Source organism: Macaca mulatta, chromosome Y (assembly GCF_049350105.2).
Source record: "Macaca mulatta isolate MMU2019108-1 chromosome Y, T2T-MMU8v2.0, whole genome shotgun sequence".
Taxonomy (NCBI): Eukaryota; Metazoa; Chordata; class Mammalia; order Primates; family Cercopithecidae; genus Macaca; species Macaca mulatta.
The window spans coordinates 1,125,521-1,144,963 of NC_133427.1; the positions used below are offsets into that span (position 1 = coordinate 1,125,521).

Here is a 19,443-nt window from a genome sequence, read left to right on the forward strand (position 1 = left end):
CGTTCCTTCCTCTTTCCTTTCCTTCTTTCCTTCCTTCCTTCTCTTTCCCTCCTGCCTCACTCCCTTCTTTCCTTCTCTTCTTCTCTCCTTCCTTTTTCTTTCTTTCCTTCCTTCCTTCTTCCTTCCGTTCCTTCCTTTCTTTCCTTTCCTTCTTCCTTCCTTCCTTGTTTCTTTCCCTCCCTGCCTCACTCCCTTCTTTCCTTCTCTTCTCTCCTTCCTTCCTTCCTTTTTCTCTTTGCTTTTCTTTCTTTCTTCTTCCTTCCCTTCCTTCCTTTCCTTTCCTTCTTCCTTCCTTCTCTTTCTCTTTATTTCCCTCCCTGCCTCACTCCTTTCTTTCTCCTCTTCTCTCTTTCCTTTCTCTTTTCTTTTCTTTCTTTCCTTCCTCCCTTCCATTCCTTCCTTTCCTTTCCTTCTTCCTTCCCTTTCTCTTTCTTTCCCTCCCTGCCTTACTCCCTTCTTTCCTTCTCTTCTTCTTTCCTTCCTTTCTTTTCTCTTTTCTTTTCTTTCTTTCCTTCCTTCTTCCTTCCTTTCCTTCTTCCTTCCTTCCTTCTTTCTCTTTCTTTCCCTCCCTGCCTCACTCCCTTCTTTCCTTCTCTCCTCTCCTCTCCTTCCTTCCTTCCCTCCCTCCCTCCCTTCCTTCCTTCTCTCTGTTGCTCTTTCTCTTTCCCTCTGTCTTTCTCTTTCTCTTTCTCCGCGTCCCGGGTTCAAGCGATTCTCCTACCTCAGCCTCCCGAGTAGCTGGGATGACAGGCACCTGCCACCACGCCTGGCTAATTTTTGTATTTTTAGTAGAGACGGGGTTTCACCATGTTGGCCAGGCTGGTCTCAATCTTCCGACCTCAGGTGATCCGCCCACCTCGGCCTCCCAAAGTGCTGGGATTATAGGCGTGAACGACTGTGCCTGGCCTCGAGTTAATTATTTTTAAGTTTAATAGATTCCCAGGGAGTTATGCTGAGTTGGAAAAAAAGAGCACGCCAGAGTGTAACACACAGAGTGATTTCATTTATACAACTGTCTTGAAATGGCAACATTTTATAAATAGAAAACAGTCTCCTGGTTTGCAGGGATATAAGCAGGAGCGAGAGCTGGAGAGAGGTGGGTTTGGCTGTAAAAGTGCTCCCTGGGGAGGTTCGGTGTGGGGGCTCATGCCTGTCATTCCAGCACTTTGGGAGGCCGAGGCAGGCGGATCACCTGAGGTCGGGAGTTCGAGACCAGCCTGGCCAACACGGTGAAACCCCGTCTCTACTAAATATACAAAATTAGCCAGGTGTGGTGGCAGATGCCTGTAATCTCAGCTACTCAGGAGGCTGAGGCAGGAGAATCGCTTGAACCCGGGAGGCAGAGGTTGCAGTGAGCTGAGATCGCACCATTGCACTCCAGCCTGGTCGACAGAGCGAGACTCTGTATAAAAATGAATAAATAAAAGAATGTCTAGGATCTCTCTGTATTATTACTATTTTTTTACAATTGCTTGTGTATCCTCCATGGTCTCAGAATACGAAAGGCACTCTAAAAAGCGATTAGAATTTTATTTATTTATTTATTTATTTTTTTGAGACAGAGTCTCCCTCTGTCGCCCAGGCTGGAGTGCACTAATGCGATCTCGGCTTCTTGCAACCTCTGCCTCCCGGGTGCAAGAAATTCTCCTGCCTCAGCCTCCCTAGTAGCTGGGATGACAGGGGCCCAACATCACACCTGGCTAATTCTTTTATATTTTTATTAGAGATGGGGTTTCTCCATGTTGGCCAGGCCGGTCTCGAACTCCTGACCTCAGGTGATCCAACCGCCTCGGCCTCCTAAAGTGCTGGGATGACAGGCGTGAGCCACCACGCCCGGCTAATATTTGTATTTTTAGTAGAGACGGGGTTTCACTACATTGGCCAGGCTGGTCTCGAACTCCTGACCTCAGGTGATCCACCCGCGTGGGCCTCCCAAAGTGCTGGGGTGACAGGTGTGAGCCCCCACACCTGGTCCCGATTCGAGTTTTCTTTTATGTTTGTGAACCCAGGTGGGACGCCTCGGGCAGGCGCGGAGAATCTGACCTGCTGGGTTCATGACGTGGATTTCTTGAGCTGCAGCTGGGTGGTAGGCCCGGCGGCCCCCGCTGACGTCCAGTACGACCTGTACTTGAACAATCCCAAGTAGGTGTGCCCTTGGGCAGGTCGGGCTGTCCCCGGTGCAGGCCTTCGGGGCACGGTCGTCCCGCAACCTTACCGCTTACCGCAGCAGCCACGAACAGTACAGGTGCCTTCGCTACAAAACGGATGCTCGGGGAACACAGATCGGGTGTCGGTTCGATGACATCGCTCGACTCTCCCGCGGTTCTCAAAGTTCCCACATCCTGGTGAGGGGCAGGAGCGCAGCCGTCAGTATCCCCTGCACAGATAAGTTTGTCTTCTTTTCACAGATTGGTGAGTAGCCCACGACATTCCCTCCCACCCTCAGCTCTGCGAGGCCACGGTTTTAGCCTCAGGCCACATCCCACGGACCGGGTGGGCCCACACATAGACACTGGCCTCTCGCATTTCCAGAGGCTGCACGTTGGAGGTCAGGGTGCTGGCCGACTGGGCTCCTAGGGAGGTCTCCTCCTGGCTTGCAGAGGGTCATCCTCTCACTATGTCTCATATGGTAGAGAGAGAGAGAGATGAAGTTCTGGGGTCTCTTGTTAGAAAGGCACTCACACCGTCATGGGTCCTGTCACGGGTCATAGGATCCCCTCTCACGGGTCCCATCATGAGTCATAGGAGCCCCCATCGTGGGTCCCATCATAGGTCATAGGAGCCCCCGTCATGGGTCCCACCAAGAGTTAGGGGACCCCTGATCATGGGTTCCACCCTGAGTTATGTGATCCCTTATCCTGGGTTCCATCATGGGTCATAGGACCCCTCCCAGTATGGGTCATAGAACTCCTCATTATGGGTTCCATCATTGGTCATAGGATCCCGTCATGGGTTCCATCAGGGGTCATAGGATCCCCCATCATGGGTCCCATCACAGGTCATAGGATCCCCCATCATGGGTCATAGGATCCCCTGTCATGGGTCCTACCATGAGTTATGAGACCCCTGATCTTGGGTTCCTCCATGAGTTATGTGATCCCTCATCATGGGTTCCATCATGGGTCATAGGACCCCTCCCAGCATGGGTCATAGGATCCCCTGTCATGAGTCCCATCATAGGTCATAGGATCCCCCGTCATGGGTCCCATCATGGGTCATGCAACACCCCCATCATGGGTCATAGGATCCCCAATCATAGGTCCCATCATGCATCATTGGATCCCCCATCATGGGTTCCACCATGAGTCATGGGATCCCTCATCATGGTCCCATCATGGGTCATGGGACCCCCCCATCATGGGTCATAGGATCCCCCATCATGGGTCCTATCATGAGCCATGGGATCCCCCCCATCATGGGTCATGAGAGCCCCCATCATGGGTTCCATCATGAGTCATAGGATCCCCTGTCATGGGTCCCACCTTGGGTCATAGGATCCCTCATTATGGGTTTCATTATGGGTCACAGGATCCCTCATCATGGGTCCCATCATGGATCATAGGATCCCTCATCATGGGTTCCATCATGGGTCATAGGATCCCTCATCATGGGTTCCATCATGGGTCATAGGATCCCTCATCATGGGTTCCATCATAGGTCATAGGATTCCTCATCTTGGGTTCCATCATGGGTCATAGGATCCCTCATCATGGGTTCCATCATAGGTCATAGGATCCCTCATCTTGGGTTCCATCATGGGTCATAGGATCCCTCATCATGGGTTCCATCATGGGTCATAGGATCCCTTATGGGTCCTATCATGAGTCATGGGACCCCCCGCAACCATGGGTCATGGGAGCCTCCATTGTGGGTCATGGGAGCCCCCATGATGGGTCATGGGAGCCCCCATCATAGGTTCCATCATGAGTCATGGAATCCCTCATCATGGGTTCCATCACGGGTCATGGTACCCCCCCATCATAGTGGTCCACCCTCATAACTTCAGCCCACCCCAGTCACCTCCCAAAGGCCCTACCTTCTAACACTGTCCAACCAGGGGTCAGGGCTTCAACACAGGAATTTGGGACAGGACACACACTTTCAGTCCACAACATCCGAGCTCCGGGGAACCTCCCAGGTGGTGAGAATGTCAATATGCCCAGAGCGGACGTGCCCTGACCCCACGGGGAGGGTGCTTGGATACCTTGGAAGAGGAGGGAGAAATGAGGAAGAGGAGGAGAAGGACAAGGAGAAGAGAAGGGAGGAGAGGAAGAACATGAGCAGGGGGAGGAGGAGGAGAAGGAAGAAAAGAGGAAACTGGAAAAGGAGGAGGAGGAGGAAGAGAAGAAGACGGAGGGAAAGGAGGGGGAGGAGGTGGAGATGGGGAGGGAAGGAGGAGGAGAAGAAAGAACAAGAGGCAGAAAGGAGGAGGAGGAGGAGAGGGTGGAGGAGGAAGAGGAGGGAGAAGAGAGGAAGGAGAATGGAGAGGAGTAGGAGGGGGAGGGAGGGGAAGACAGAGAAGGTGGGGTATAAGGGTAGTGAGCTGAGGAGGGGGAGGAGAAGGAGAAAGGACAGGAGGAAGAGAGGGAGGAAAAGGAGGGGGAGGAGGGTGGTGGTGGAGGAGGGAAGAGAGGAGGAGGGAGGAGGAGAGGGTGGAGGAAGGAGAGCAGGAGAGGGAGGGACGAGGAGGGGGGCAGAAGGAGTGGGAGGAGAAGGAGGAGGAGAATGGGCAAGGGAGGAGGAGGAGAGGGAGAAAAAGGAGGGGGTGGAGGGAGGAGAAGAGAAGAGAGGAGGAGGGAGAAGGAGGGGAGAGGATGGAGGAAGGGGAGCAGGAGGGGGAGGAAAAAGGAGGAGGAGGAGCAGAAGGAAGAAGGAGCAGGAAGAGAGGAAGAAAAAGGAGGAGGAGAATGGGCAGGGGAGGAGGAGAAGAGGGAGGAAAAGGAGGGGGAGGAGGGTGGAGGGGAAGAAGGGAAGAGAGGAGGAGGGAGGAGGGGAGAGGATGGAGGAAGGGGAGAAAAAGGAGGAGGAGGGGCAGAAGGAAGAAGGAACAGAAGGAAGAAAAAGAGGAGGAGAAGGAGGAGGAGAATGAGCAGGGGAGGAGGAGGAGAAAGGAGAGGGGAAGAGGAGGGTGACAAGGAGAATGGGGAGGAGAGAGAGAAGGGGTAGAAAAAGGAGGGAGAGGAAGAGGAGGAGTGGAGGGGGAGGAGGGTAGGGAAGGGGAGAAAGAACAGGAGAGCAGGAGGAGGGGGAGAAGGAGGCGGGGGCCAGGGCTGGACTTGCTTCCAGGGGCCCAGGGGAGACCCAGACAGACAGCCGGAGACACAGGGCTGCGCTGGCCTGAGAATGTGGAAGTGCCTGGGGTTCCCTGGACGTGGAGGATGCCCTGGGCCGCTGGGAGTGGCGGGACATCCCCTCAGGGGGCTGAGGTGGGGATGGGCGGGAGGAGAGAAGCCGGGAAGTGGCAGCTCCAGAAGGATATGTACAGGTCAAAAGTGCAGGAGTCTCTGGAGGGCCCATCCTGAATGCTGCGGAGAGGGCCCTCAAGGTTGCAGTGGGCTGTAGGCGGGCAGAGGGGGCATGGGGAGTGGGGGTTGGCGCTGGGCAGGGGTGGGGAGTGGGCCAGGCTGCCCAGCGGGGCTGAGCCCAGAGATGGAGGGGGCAGGGACAAAGATGTGCACCTGCCAATCCTCAGAAAAGCTGGTACTGAAGTGACCAAAAGGGTGGTGCTCAAGGCTGCTCCCAGGACAGTGGGGTTCCCAGGATGCAAATCCTAAGGAGGGTCACTTCCCCCAGCGCCCCCAGCACGGCTCAGTCCTGTGTGAAGTATCTCTAGAAAAAAAAAAGAATTGATTTTTACTGCTAAAAGTGCTTTTCTCATTGTTAGAGAGATTAACTCCACCCAACATGACTGGAGAGTGTAATGAGACACATTCCTTCATGCACTGGAAAATGAAAAGTCATTTCAATCGCAAATTCCGCTATGAGCTTCGGATCCAAAAGGTAAACCGTTCACCCGTTCCCCCCACCACCCCCGCCCTGGACATCCCTGATTTTTGGGAAGTTGCACTCTGGGGCCTTGGGACGGGCAAAAAAATCTCTGATAACGCCACAGAACGCAGGGATCGTTAAAAAAAAGAAAAAGAAAAAAGGCCGGGCGCGGTGGCTCGCACCTGTCATCCCAGGACTTTGGGAGGCCAAGGTGGGCGGATCACAAGGTCAGGAGTTCGAGACCAGCCTGACCAACATGCTGAAACCCCGTCTCTACTAAAAATACAAAAACTAGCCGGGCGAGGTGGCGGGCACCTGTAGTCCCAGCTACTCAGGAGGCTGAGGCAGGAGAATGGCGTAAATCTGGGAGGCGGAGGTTGCAGTGAGCCGAGATCGTGCCACTGCACTGCAGCCTGGGCGACAGTGTGAGACTCCGTCTCAAAAAAAAAAGAACAAAAATTTTAGACCTTATGCGGTCTATTGTGTTTTATTTCTATTATTTTTATTGTTGTGTGGTTATTTTTATTTTTTTCTTGAACTTTCTGTTTTCTTTTTTAGTGATCTACAAATTCAATGCAAGTTACTCAAATATTTTTGATCCACGGGTCGTTGGATCGCACGTGTAACGTTGTGGATACAGGGGCCCAGTGGAACATAAATATTTATTTATTTATTCATTTATTGAGACATTCCATTCCGTTCTCCATTCCATTCCGTTCTCCATTCCATTCCGTTCTCCATTACATTTCATTCTCCATTCCGTTCCCCATTCCATTCCGTTCTCCATTCCATTCTCCATTCCATTCCGTTCCCCATTCCATTACGTTCTCCATTCCATTCCATTCTCCATTCCGTTCCCCATTCCATTCCGTTCTCCATTCCATTCCTTCTCCATTCCGTTCCGTTCTCCATTCCGTTCCGTTCTCCATTCCATTCAGTTCTCCATTCCGTTCCGTTATCCATTCCGTTCCGTTCTCCATTCCGTTCTCCATTCCATTCTCCATTCCATTCCATTCCATTCCGTTCTCCATTCCATTCCATTCTCCATTCCATTCCGTTCTCCATTCCATTCCATTCTCCATTCCATTCCGTTATCCATTCCATTCTCCATTCCATTCCGTTCTCCATTCCATTCCGTTCCCCATTCCGTTCTCCATTCCGTTCTCCATTCCGTTCCGTTCTCCATTCCGTTCTGTTCTCCATTCCGTTCCGTTCTCCATTCCGTTCCATTCTCAATTCCATTCCGTACTCCATTCCATTCTCCATTCCATTCCATTCTCCATTCCATTCCGTTCTCCATTGCATTCCATTCCGTTCTCCATTCCATTCTCCATTCCATTCTCCATTCCATTCCATTCTCCATTCCATTCCGTTCTCCATTCCATTCTCCATTCCATTCCGTTCTCCATTCCATTCCGTTCTCCATTCCGTTCTCCATTCCGTCTTCCATTCCGTTCCGTTCTCCATTCCATTCCGTTCTCCATTCCATTCCATTCTCCATTCCATTCCGTTCTCCATTCCATTCCATTCTCCATTCCATTCCGTTATCCATTCCATTCTCCATTCCATTCCGTTCCCCATTCCATTCTCCATTCCATTCCATTCTCCATTCCATTCCGTTCTCCATTTCATTCCATTCTCCATTGCATTCCATTCCGTTCTCCATTCCATTCTCCATTCCATTCCATTCTCCATTCCATTCCATTCTCCATTCCATTCTCCATTCCATTCCGTTCTCCATTCCATTCCGTTCTCCATTCCATTCCATTCTCCATTCCATTCCATTCTCCATTCCATTCCATTCCATTCCATTCTGTTCTCCATTCCATTCCGTTCTCCATTCCATTCTCCATTCCATTCCGTTCTCCATTCCATTCCGTTCTCCATTCCATTCTCCATTCCATTCCTTTCTCCATTCCATTCCTTTCTCCATTCCATTCCATTCTGCATTCCATTCCGTTCTCCATTCCATTCTCCATTTCATTCCGTTCACCATTCCGTTCTCCATTCCATTCCATTCTCCATTCCATTCCCTTCTCCATTCCATTCCATTCTCCATTCCGTTCTCCATTCCATTCCGTTATCCATTTCATTCCGTCTCCATTCCATTCCGTTCTCCATTCCATTCTGTTCCATTCCATTCTCCGTTCCATTCCATTCCGTTCACCATTCCATTCCATTCCATTCTCCATTCCATTTCATTCTCCATTCCATTCCGTTCTCCATTCCATTCCGTTCTCCATTCCATTCCATTCTCCATTCCATTCCATTCTCCATTCCATTCCATTCCATTCCGTTCTCCATTCCATTCAATTCTCCATTCCATTCCGTTATCCATTCCATTCTCCATTCCATTCCGTTCTCCATTCCATTCCGTTCCCCATTCCGTTCTCCATTCCGTTCTCCATTCCGTTCCGTTCTCCATTCCGTTCCGTTCTCCATTCCGTTCTGTTCTCCATTCCGTTCCGTTCTCCATTCCGTTCCATTCTCAATTCCATTCCGTACTCCATTCCATTCTCCATTCCATTCCATTCTCCATTCCATTCCGTTCTCCATTGCATTCCATTCCGTTCTCCATTCCATTCTCCATTCCATTCCATTCTCCATTCCATTCCGTTCTCCATTCCATTCTCCATTCCATTCCGTTCTCCATTCTATTCCATTCTCCATTCCATTCCGTTCTCCATTCCATTCCATTCCGTTCTCCATTCCATTCTCCATTCCATTCCATTCCGTTCTCCATTCCATTCCATTCTCCATTCCGTTCTCTATTCCATTCTCCATTCCATTCCGTTCTCCACTCCATTCCATTCTCCATTCCATTCCGTTCCATTCCATTCCGTTCTCCATTCCATTGCATTCTCCATCCGTTCTCCATTCTCCATTCCATTCCCCATTCCATTCCGTTCTCCATTCCATTCCATTCTCTCTTCCATTCCATTCCGTTCTCCATTCCATTCTCCATTCCATTCCGTTCTCCATTCCATTCCATTCCGTTCTCCATTCCATTCCATTCTCCATTCCGTTCCCCATTCTCCATTCCATTCCCCATTCCATTCCATTCTCTCTTCCATTCTCCATTGCATTCTTCCATTCCATTCCATTCTCCATTCTGTTCTCCATTCTATTCCGTTCTCCATTCCATTCTCCATTCCATTCCATTCCGTTCTCCATTCCATTCTCCATTCCATTCCGTTCTCCATTCCATTCCATTCTATTCCATTCCATTCCATTCCATTCTCCGTTCCATTCCATTCCGTTCTCCATTCCATTTCGTTCTCCATTCCATTCTCCATTCCATTCCATTCCATTCTCCATTCCATTCCATTCTCCATTCCATTCCATTCTCCATTCCATTTCATTCCATTCTCCATTCCATTCCATTCCATTCTCCATTCCATTCCGTTCTCCATTCCATTCCATTCTCCATTCCATTCCGTTCTCCATTCCATTCCATTCCGTTCTCCATTCCATTCCATTCCGTTCTCCATTCCATTCCATTCCGTTCTCCATTCCATTCCATTCTCCATTCCATTCCATTCTCCATTCCGTTCTCCATTCCATTCCATTCTCCATTCCGTTCTCTATTCCATTCTCCATTCCATTCCGTTCTCCACTCCATTCCATTCCGTTCCATTCCATTCTCCGTTCCATTCCATTCCATTCCGTTCTCCATTCTCCATTCCATTCCCCATTCCATTCCGTTCTCCATTCCATTCCATTCTCTCTTCCATTCTCCATTCCATTCCATTCCGTTCTCCATTCCATTCCATTCTCCATTCCGTTCTCCATTCCATTCCATTTTCCATTCCATTCCGTTCTCCATTCCATTCCATTCTCCATTCCATTCCGTTCTCCATTCCCCATTCCATTCCGTTCTCCATTCCATTCCATTCTCCGTTCCATTCCATTCCATTCCGTTCCATTCCGTTCTCCATTCCATTCCATTCTCCATTCCGTTCCCCATTCTCCATTCCCCATTCCATTCCATTCTCTCTTCCATTCTCCATTGCATTCTTCCATTCCATTCCATTCTCCATTCTGTTCTCCATTCTATTCCGTTCTCCATTCCATTCTCCATTCCGTTCTCCATTCCATTCTCCATTCCATTCCGTTCTCCATTCCATTCCGTTCCCCATTCCGTTCTCCATTCCATTCCGTTCTCTATTCCATTCCATTCTCCATTCCATTCCATTCCATTCTCCATTCCATTCCGTTCTCCATTCCATTCCATTCTCCATTCCATTCCGTTCCATTCCATTCTCCGTTCCATTGCATTCCGTTCTCCATTCCATTCCGTTCTCCATTCCATTGCATTCTCCATTCCGTTCTCCATTCTCCATTCCATTCCCCATTCCATTCCGTTCTCTCTTCCATTCTCCATTGCATTCTTCCATTCCATTCCATTCTCCATTCTGTTCTCCATTCTATTCCGTTCTCCATTCCATTCTCCATTCCGTTCTCCATTCCATTCTCCATTCCATTCCGTTCTCCATTCCATTCCGTTCCCCATTCCGTTCTCCATTCCATTCCGTTCTCTATTCCATTCCATTCTCCATTCCATTCCATTCCATTCTCCATTCCATTCCGTTCTCCATTCCATTCCATTCTCCATTCCATTCCGTTCCATTCCATTCTCCGTTCCATTGCATTCCGTTCTCCATTCCATTCCGTTCTCCATTCCATTGCATTCTCCATTCCGTTCTCCATTCTCCATTCCATTCCCCATTCCATTCCGTTCTCCATTCCATTCCATTCTCTCTTCCATTCTCCATTCCATTCCATTCCGTTCTCCATTCCATTCTCCATTCCATTCTCCATTCAATTCCATTCTCCATTCCATTCCGTTCTCCATTCCATTCCATTCTCCCTTCCATTCTCCCTTCCATTCTCCATTCCATTCCGTTCTCCATTCCATTCTCCATTCCATTCCGTTCTCCATTCCATTCCATTCTCCATTCCATTCCGTTCTCTATTCCACTCTGTTCTCCATTCCATTCCATTTCATTCCATTCTCCATTCCATTCCGTTCTCCATTCCATTCTCCATTCCATTCTCCATTCCATTCCATTCTCCATTCCATTCCGTTCTCTATTCCATTCCATTCCGTTCTCCATTCCATTCCATTCCATTCCATTCCGTTCTCCATTCCATTCCGTTCTCCATTCCATTCTCCATTCCATTCCATTCCATTCTCCATTCCATTCCGTTCTCCATTCCATTCCATTCTCCATTCCATTCCGTTCCATTCCATTCTCCGTTCCATTCCATTCCATTCCGTTCCCCATTCTCCATTCCATTCCCCATTCCATTCCGTTCTCTCTTCCATTCTCCATTGCATTCTTCCATTCCATTCCATTCTCTTCTCCATTCTATTCCGTTCTCCATTCCATTCTCCATTCCATTCCGTTCTCCATTCCATTCTCCATTCCATTCTCCATTCCATTCCATTCCATTCTCCATTCCATTCCGTTCTCCATTCCATTCCGTTCTCCATTCTATTCCGTTCTCCATTCCATTCCGTTCTCCATTCCATTCCATTCCGTTCTCCATTCCATTCTCCATTCCATTCCATTCCGTTCTCCATTCCATTCCATTCTCCATTCCGTTCTCTATTCCATTCTCCATTCCATTCCGTTCTCCACTCCATTCCATTCTCCATTCCATTCCGTTCCATTCCATTCCGTTCTCCATTCCATTGCATTCTCCATCCGTTCTCCATTCTCCATTCCATTCCGTTCTCCATTCCATTCCATTCTCTCTTCCATTCCATTCCGTTCTCCATTCCATTCTCCACTCCATTCCGTTCTCCATTCCATTCTCCATTCCATTCCGTTCTCCATTCCATTCCATTCTCCATTCCGTTCCCCATTCTCCATTCCATTCCCCATTCCATTCCATTCTCTCTTCCATTCTCCATTGCATTCTTCCATTCCATTCCATTCTCCATTCTGTTCTCCATTCTATTCCGTTCTCCATTCCATTCTCCATTCCATTCCATTCCGTTCTCCATTCCATTCTCCATTCCATTCCGTTCTCCATTCCATTCCATTCCATTCCATTCTCCGTTCCATTCCATTCCGTTCTCCATTCCATTTCGTTCTCCATTCCATTCTCCATTCCATTCCATTCTCCATTCCATTCCATTCTCCATTCCATTCCATTCCATTCTCCATTCCATTCCATTCCATTCTCCATTCCATTCCGTTCTCCATTCCATTCCGTTCTCCATTCCATTCCGTTCTCCATTCCATTCCATTCCGTTCTCCATTCCATTCCGTTCTCCATTCCATTCCATTCTCCATTCCGTTCTCCATTCCATTCCGTTCTCCATTCCATTCCATTCTCCATTCCGTTCTCCATTCCATTCCATTCTCCATTCCGTTCTCTATTCCATTCTCCATTCCATTCCGTTCTCCACTCCATTCCATTCCGTTCCATTCCATTCTCCGTTCCATTCCATTCCATTCCGTTCTCCATTCTCCATTCCATTCCCCATTCCATTCCGTTCTCCATTCCATTCCATTCTCTCTTCCATCCTCCATTCCATTCCATTCCGTTCTCCATTCCATTCCATTCTCCATTCCGTTCTCCATTCCATTCCATTTTCCATTCCATTCCGTTCTCCATTCCCCATTCCACTCCGTTCTCCATTCCATTCCATTCTCCGTTCCATTCCATTCCATTCCGTTCTCCATTCCATTCCATTCTCCATTCCGTTCCCCATTCTCCATTCCCCATTCCATTCCATTCTCTCTTCCATTCTCCATTGCATTCTTCCATTCCATTCCATTCTCCATTCTGTTCTCCATTCTATTCCGTTCTCCATTCCATTCTCCATTCTGTTCTCCATTCCATTCTCCATTCCATTCCGTTCTCCATTCCATTCCATTCCGTTCTCCATTCCATTCCGTTCCCCATTCCGTTCTCCATTCCATTCCGTTCTCTATTCCATTCCATTCTCCATTCCATTCCATTCCATTCCATTCTCCATTCCATTCCGTTCTCCATTCCATTCCATTCTCCATTCCATTCCATTCTCCATTCCATTCCGTTCTCCATTCCATTCCATTCTCCATTCCATTCCATTCCATTGACAGAGTCTTGCTCTGTCGCCCAAAGTGCTGGGATTACAGGTGTGAGCCTCTGGGCCCAGCCTATGTGTTAGATTTAGTATTTTATTTTATTTTATTATTTCATTTCATTTATTTATTTTTTTTATGTTTTTTAATTTTTGGCCAGGCGCGGTGGCTCAAGCCTGTAATCCCAGCACTTTGGGAGGCCGAGATGGGTGGATCACAAGGTCTGGAGATCGAGACCATCCTGGCTAACATGGTGAAACCCCGTCTCTACTAAAAAATACAAAAAATTAGCCGGGCGAGGTGGTGGGCGCCTGTAGTCCCAGCTACTTGGGAGGCTGAGGCAGGAGAATGGCCTGAACCCAGGAGGTGGAGCTTGCAGTGAGCTGAGATCGGGCCACTGCACTCCAGCCTGGGCGACAGAGCCAGCCTCCGTCTCAAAAAAAAAAAAAAAATTTTTTTTTAAATTTTAAAATTTTTTTTTATGTATTGTATTGTATTGTATTGTGTCGTATCGTAGTGTAGTGTAGTGTAGTGTAGTGTAGTGCATTGCATTGCATTGCCAGAGTCTCGCTCTGTCGCCCAAAGTGCTGGGATTACAGGTATGAGTCTCCGGGCCCAGCCTATGTACTATATTTAGTTTTTTATTTTTATTTATTTATTTATTTATTTATTTATTTATTTTTGAGATAGAGTCTTACTCTTGTCACCCAGGCTGGGGTGCAGTGGCACGATCTCAGCTCACTGTAACCTCCGCCTCCCAGGTTCAAGCGATTCTCGGCTTCAGTCTCCTGAGTAGCTGGGATTACAGGTGCCTGCCACCGCGCCTGGCTAATTTTTTTTGTATTTTTTGGTAGAGACGGGGTTTCACCATCTTGGCCCCGCTGGCCTCGAACTCTTAACCTCGTGATCCACCCGCCTCAGCCTCCCAAAGGCCTGGGATTACAGGTGCGAGGCACCGTGCCTGGCCATATATTTATTATTTATGCTCAAATACTGATTATTTCATATGCAGTTTTTCTGTAAGTCTATATCTGCTCAAAAACATTAGGTCTATGAATTTCTTTTATAATACCAAGTAGTTTTGAGCCCATGTGTTTTTTTTTTTAAGAAAATAAATACAGCACAGACTTCTTTCTTTCTTTCACTGATGAGGGAGCAGGCGTAGCTGCAACCAGAGGCGGAGTCCTAGCTAGTCTGGTGCTGCACCCCCCCCAGTTCGTTGGCCTGGCATAGGCTGTCTGTGGCTACCCCTGGGTGCATCCGGAGGCAGTCTGAGAGGACAGTGGGTCTTGTTTGTCCACAGGCCTCACGAAGCCCCCTCCCACCAAGGTCTTGCTACAAGGGCTTGTACACCGTAAGAAACCTTTTGGGCCGGGCGTGGTGGCTCACGCCTGTAATCCCAGCACTTTGGGAGGCCGAGGCAGGCAGATCATGAGGTCAAGAGATCAAGACCATCCTGGCCAACTTTCCACTAAAACTACAAAAAATTAGCCGGGTGTGGTGGCGGGCGCCTGTAGTCCCAGCTACTCGGGAGGCTGAGGCAAGAGAATGGCGTGAACCCGGGAGGCAGAGCTTGCAGTGAGCCAAAATCACGCCACAGCACTCCAGCCTGGGTGACAGAGCAAGACTCCATGTCATAAATAAATAAATCAACCAACCAACCTTTTGGTCAGGTGCTATGTACCCCTACTGCTTTTGCCCCCACTGCTGCCCCAAGGCCTTCCCAGAGCCCCCACTGTTTTGCTGGTTTTCCTGGAGAAAGAAATTTGAGTTTGGAAGGAGGAGGCTGTCAGGTAAGCCTCCAGACACTCAAAAGTTTGTTTGCTTTTGTCTTGCAGAGAATGCAGCCTGTAAGGACAGAACAGGTGAGTGTTGCGTAGCCCCAGACGCTGTACTTGACATTGCAGAGGGTGAGTTTTATTATTAATATTATTAATACTATTATTGTATTAATATTTTTATTATAATATACCATTTATTACAATATATAATTATATATTACATATGATGTATTAGATAACACACAACATATAATATATAATATATGCTATATATTACATATATGTTATATATGTGATATGCTGTATATGTTGTAATACATATTGTTATATATGTGATATATATAATCATGTTATTTAATTATATATAATGTGACATATATGATATATTATGATATATAATCATATGTATGTAATTACATATTATAATATATATAATTATATATTATATATATTTATTTTTGAGATGCAGTCTTGCTGTCACCATATATAATATACAACATTTATATATTACATATTTATATTATATATAATTTATATTTTATATATTTATGTTATATATTATATATAGTTATGTTATGTATAATTATAGATACAATTATATGTTATATATGTCATTATAATTATATATATTTTATAATTTATATATTATATATTTTTATAATATATAATAAATATATTTTATAATATGTTTAATATATTATACATAATTATAATATACATCTATATAAATTGTATATATGCAAATGTATAATATATAATAATATATAATTATATAATAATATTATTATAATATTATTAGTCACGGTTCAGTGGCTTTCATTTGACAGGCTCTGGGTGTCACCCTTACTGCAATCTTGCAAAATTGGGATATAGCCCATCCCCAAATTGAGGGATGGGAAAGGGCAGAGTCAGGGATGACCCCTCCCGAGGTGTGAGAGCCAGACGCTGTGGCTGGCAGGCGCCGTCCAAACGAGGTCCCCCCATTTGCCCCACTTGCCTTACCCCGGGCCAGGCAGCCCCAGTCCAGCAGGAACGCGCTACCAAACCATAGTTCTACCCAGCAGAGACAAGCATTGACAGACAGGTGGCCCAGGCCTCAGACGAGCACGTCACACAGAGGACCCTCCACCAGCCCCTGCCTGGGATCCGGAGGAACAAACAGCCGCACACGGCATTGTCATGTCCCTCTCTCTCTGTCCGTCTGTTTCCCTGTATCTGTCTCCGTGTCTCTGGATCTCTCTCCCTTTCTCCCTCCTTCTCTCTATCTCCCCCTCTCTGTCTGTCTCTGTATCTCCCTTTCTCCCTCCATCTCTCTCTCTCCGTCTCTATCTCCCACTGTCCCCATCTGTGTCTCTGTCTCTCCCTCATTCTCCCTCCCTCCGTCTCTCTCTCTCCTTGTCTGTATCTCCCCCCTCCCAGTCTGTGTGTCTGTATCTCTCTCCCTTTCTCCCTCCCTCTTTCTCTGTCTCCCACTGTCCCCGTCTCTCCCTCTTTCATTCTCCCTCCCTCTCTTTCTCTCGTCTCTATCTCCCTCCCCCTCTCTGTATCTCTCTCCCTTTCTCCCTCCCTCTCTTCATCTTTCTTTTCGAAACGGAGTTTTGCTCTTGTTGCCTCGGCTGGAGTGCGGTGGCACGATCTCGGCTCGCTGCAACCTCTGCCTCCCGGGTTGAAGCAGATCTACTCCCTCAGCCTCCCAAGTAGCTGGGATTACAGGCACTCGCCACCACGCCCAGCTAAGTTTTGTTTTTGCATTTTTAATACAGATAGGGTTTCACTATGTTGGCCAGGCTGGTCTCGAACTCCTGACCTCAGGCGATCCACCCGCCTTGGCCTCCCAAAATGCTGGGATAACAGGCGTGAGCCACCATGCTTGGCCTGAATATGTAGTCTTTTATTTTCACCTCCTTTCCATCCTCACCCCCGAGTCCCCAAGTTCCATAATATTCTTGTGCATTTGCATTCTCATAGCTTAGCTCCTACTTACAGATGAGAACATACGATATTTGGTTTTCCATTCCTGAGTTACTTCACTTAGAATAATGGCCTCCAGGGCCAAGCGTGGTGGCTCACGCCTGTCATCCCAGCACCTTGGGAGGCCGAGGTGGGCCGATCACGAGGTCAGGAGTTCGAGACCAGCCTGGTCAACATGGTGAAACCCCGTCTCTACGAAAAATACAAAAAATTAGCCGGGCGTGGTGGCGCACGCCTGTAGTCACAGCTACTCGGGAGGCTGAGGCAGGAGAAGGGCATGAACCCGGGAGGCGGAGGTTGCAGTGAGCTGAGATCGTGCCACTGCCCTCCAGCCTGGGTGACAGCAAAACTATGTCTGGAGAAAAAAAAAAAAAAAGAGAGGCAAGAGAAAGGGTTTCTTTTATTAAACCATCAGATCTTGTGAGACGTATTCACTACCCTGAGAACAGTATGGGGGAGATTGCCCCCATGATTCAATTATCTCCCACCCAGTCCCTCTCACAACACGTCAGAATTATGGGAGCTCGAATTTAAGATGAGATTTGGGTGGGGACACAGCCAGACTCCATCACCCACTCTCTGTCTCTGTCCCTCTGTTTCCGCTTCTCTCTGTCTCTGTTTTTCTCTCTCCCTCTCTCTGCCTCCATCTCTCTGTTTCTCTATCTGTCTCTGTCTGTCCCCCTGTATTAGTCCATTTTAACGGACGAATGGGGATCCTTCCTGCCTCTCCCAGCTCCTGGGGACTCCAGGGGTCCCTGGGCTTGTGGCCACATCACTCCACTCTCTGCCTCCGTCTCCACATGGCCTTTTTCTCTGCATCTGTGTCTCTTTTTTGTTTTGTTTTGTTTGAGACGGAGTCTCGCTCTGTCACCCAGGCTGGAGTGCAGTGGTGCGATCTCGGCTCACTGCAAGCTCCGCCTCCCGGGTTCCCGCCATTCTCCTGCCTCAGCCTCCCGAGTAGCTGGAACTACAGGTGCCCACCACCACGCCCAGCTAATTTTTTGTATTTTTAGTAAAGACAGGGTTTCACCTTGTTGCTCAGGCTGACCTCGAACTCCTGACCTGAAGTGATCCGCCCACCTCAGCCTCCTAAAGCGCTGGGATGACAGGCGTGAGCCACTGCGCCTGGCCGTGTCTCCTCTTCTTATAAGGGCATCGGTCATAGAATTTATGGCCCACCCTAATCCAAAATGACATCATCTCAATTTGCATCTTCATGACATCTGCCATGAACAGCTATTTCATCATAAGGCCCCACTGAAAGGTGCTGGGGGCTGAGGCTGTAAATATGAATGGTTTTTTCTTCTATTTTTTTTTTTTTTTTTTGGTTTTTAATTTGAGACAGGCTCTCACTGTGTCACCCAGGCTGGAGGTCAGTGGCACAATCACGGCTCACTGCAACCTCTGCCTCCTGAGCTCAAGAGATCCTCCTGCCTCAGCCTCCTGAGTACCTGAAATTACAGGTGTTTGCCACCATGTCAGTTCATTTAAAAAAACTTTGGGGATGGGCGCGGTGGCACACGCCGGTAATCCCAGCACTTTGGGAGGCCAAGGCGGGTGGATCACGAGGTCAGATCGAGACCATCCTGGCTAATACAGTGAAACCCTGTCTCTACTAAAAAATACAAAAAACTAGCCGGGCGAGGTGGCGGGCGCCTGTCGTCCCAGGTACTTGGGAGACTGAGGCAGGAGAATGGCGTGAACCCAGGAGGCAGAGCTTGCAGTGAGCTGAGATCACGCCACTGCACTCCAGCCTGGGCGACAGAGCAAGGCTCTGTCATAGCATAGCATAGCATAGCATAGCATAGCACAGCATAGCACAGCATAGAATAGAATAGCATAGAATAGAATAGCATAGAATAGCACAGAATAGAATAGCATAGAATAGCATAGAATAGAATAGCATAGAATAGAATAGAATAGCATAGCATAGCATAGAATAGAATAGCATAGAATAGAAAAGCATAGCATAGAACAGAATAGAATAGAATAGAATAGAATAGCATAGAATAGCATAGCATAGAATAGCATAGACTAGAATAGCATAGCATAGAACAGCATAGACTAGAATAGCATAGCATAGAATAGCATAGCATAGAATAGCATAGAATAGAATAGCATAGAATAGCATAGCATAGAACAGCATAGAATAGAATAGCATAGCATAGAATAGAATAGCATAGCATAGAATAGCATAGACTAGAACAGCATAGACTAGAATAGCATAGCATAAAATAGCATAGAATAGAATAGCATAGCATAGCATAGAACAGCATAGAATAGCATAGCATAGAATAGAACAGCATAGAATAGAATAACATAGAATAGAATAGCACAGCATAGAATAGAATAACATAGAATAGCACAGCATAGAATAGAATAGCATAGCATAGAATAGCATAGAATAGAATAGCATAGAATAGCATAGCATAGAACAGCATAGCATAGCATAGCATAGCATAGAATATTTTTGGCTGGGCGTGGTGGTTCATGCCGGTAATCCCAGCACTTTGGGAGGCTGAGGCAGGGGGCGGATCACCTGAGGTCGGGAGTTCCAGACCAGCCTGATCAACATGGAGAAACACCGTCTCTACTAAAAATACAAAATTAGCCGGTCGTGG

General features: G+C 47.7%; 1 protein-coding gene across 3 annotated transcripts in view; it reads left to right on the top strand.

The window, feature by feature from the left end:
- Positions 1–19,443, top strand: part of IL3RA (interleukin 3 receptor subunit alpha) — a 40,722-nt gene that overhangs the window by 11,711 nt on the left and 9,568 nt on the right. For 2 of the 3 annotated variants that reach the window (XM_077989793.1, XM_077989794.1), the window contains exons 5-8: positions 2,010–2,142; positions 2,228–2,412; positions 5,885–6,000; positions 14,909–14,935. In XM_077989793.1, coding sequence (XP_077845919.1) covers positions 2,010–2,142; positions 2,228–2,412; positions 5,885–6,000; positions 14,909–14,935 — 461 coding nt within the window. The remainder of the gene's footprint in view (positions 1–2,009; positions 2,143–2,227; positions 2,413–5,884; positions 6,001–14,908; positions 14,936–19,443) is intronic. The other variant, XM_077989795.1, reaches the window with a different exon arrangement.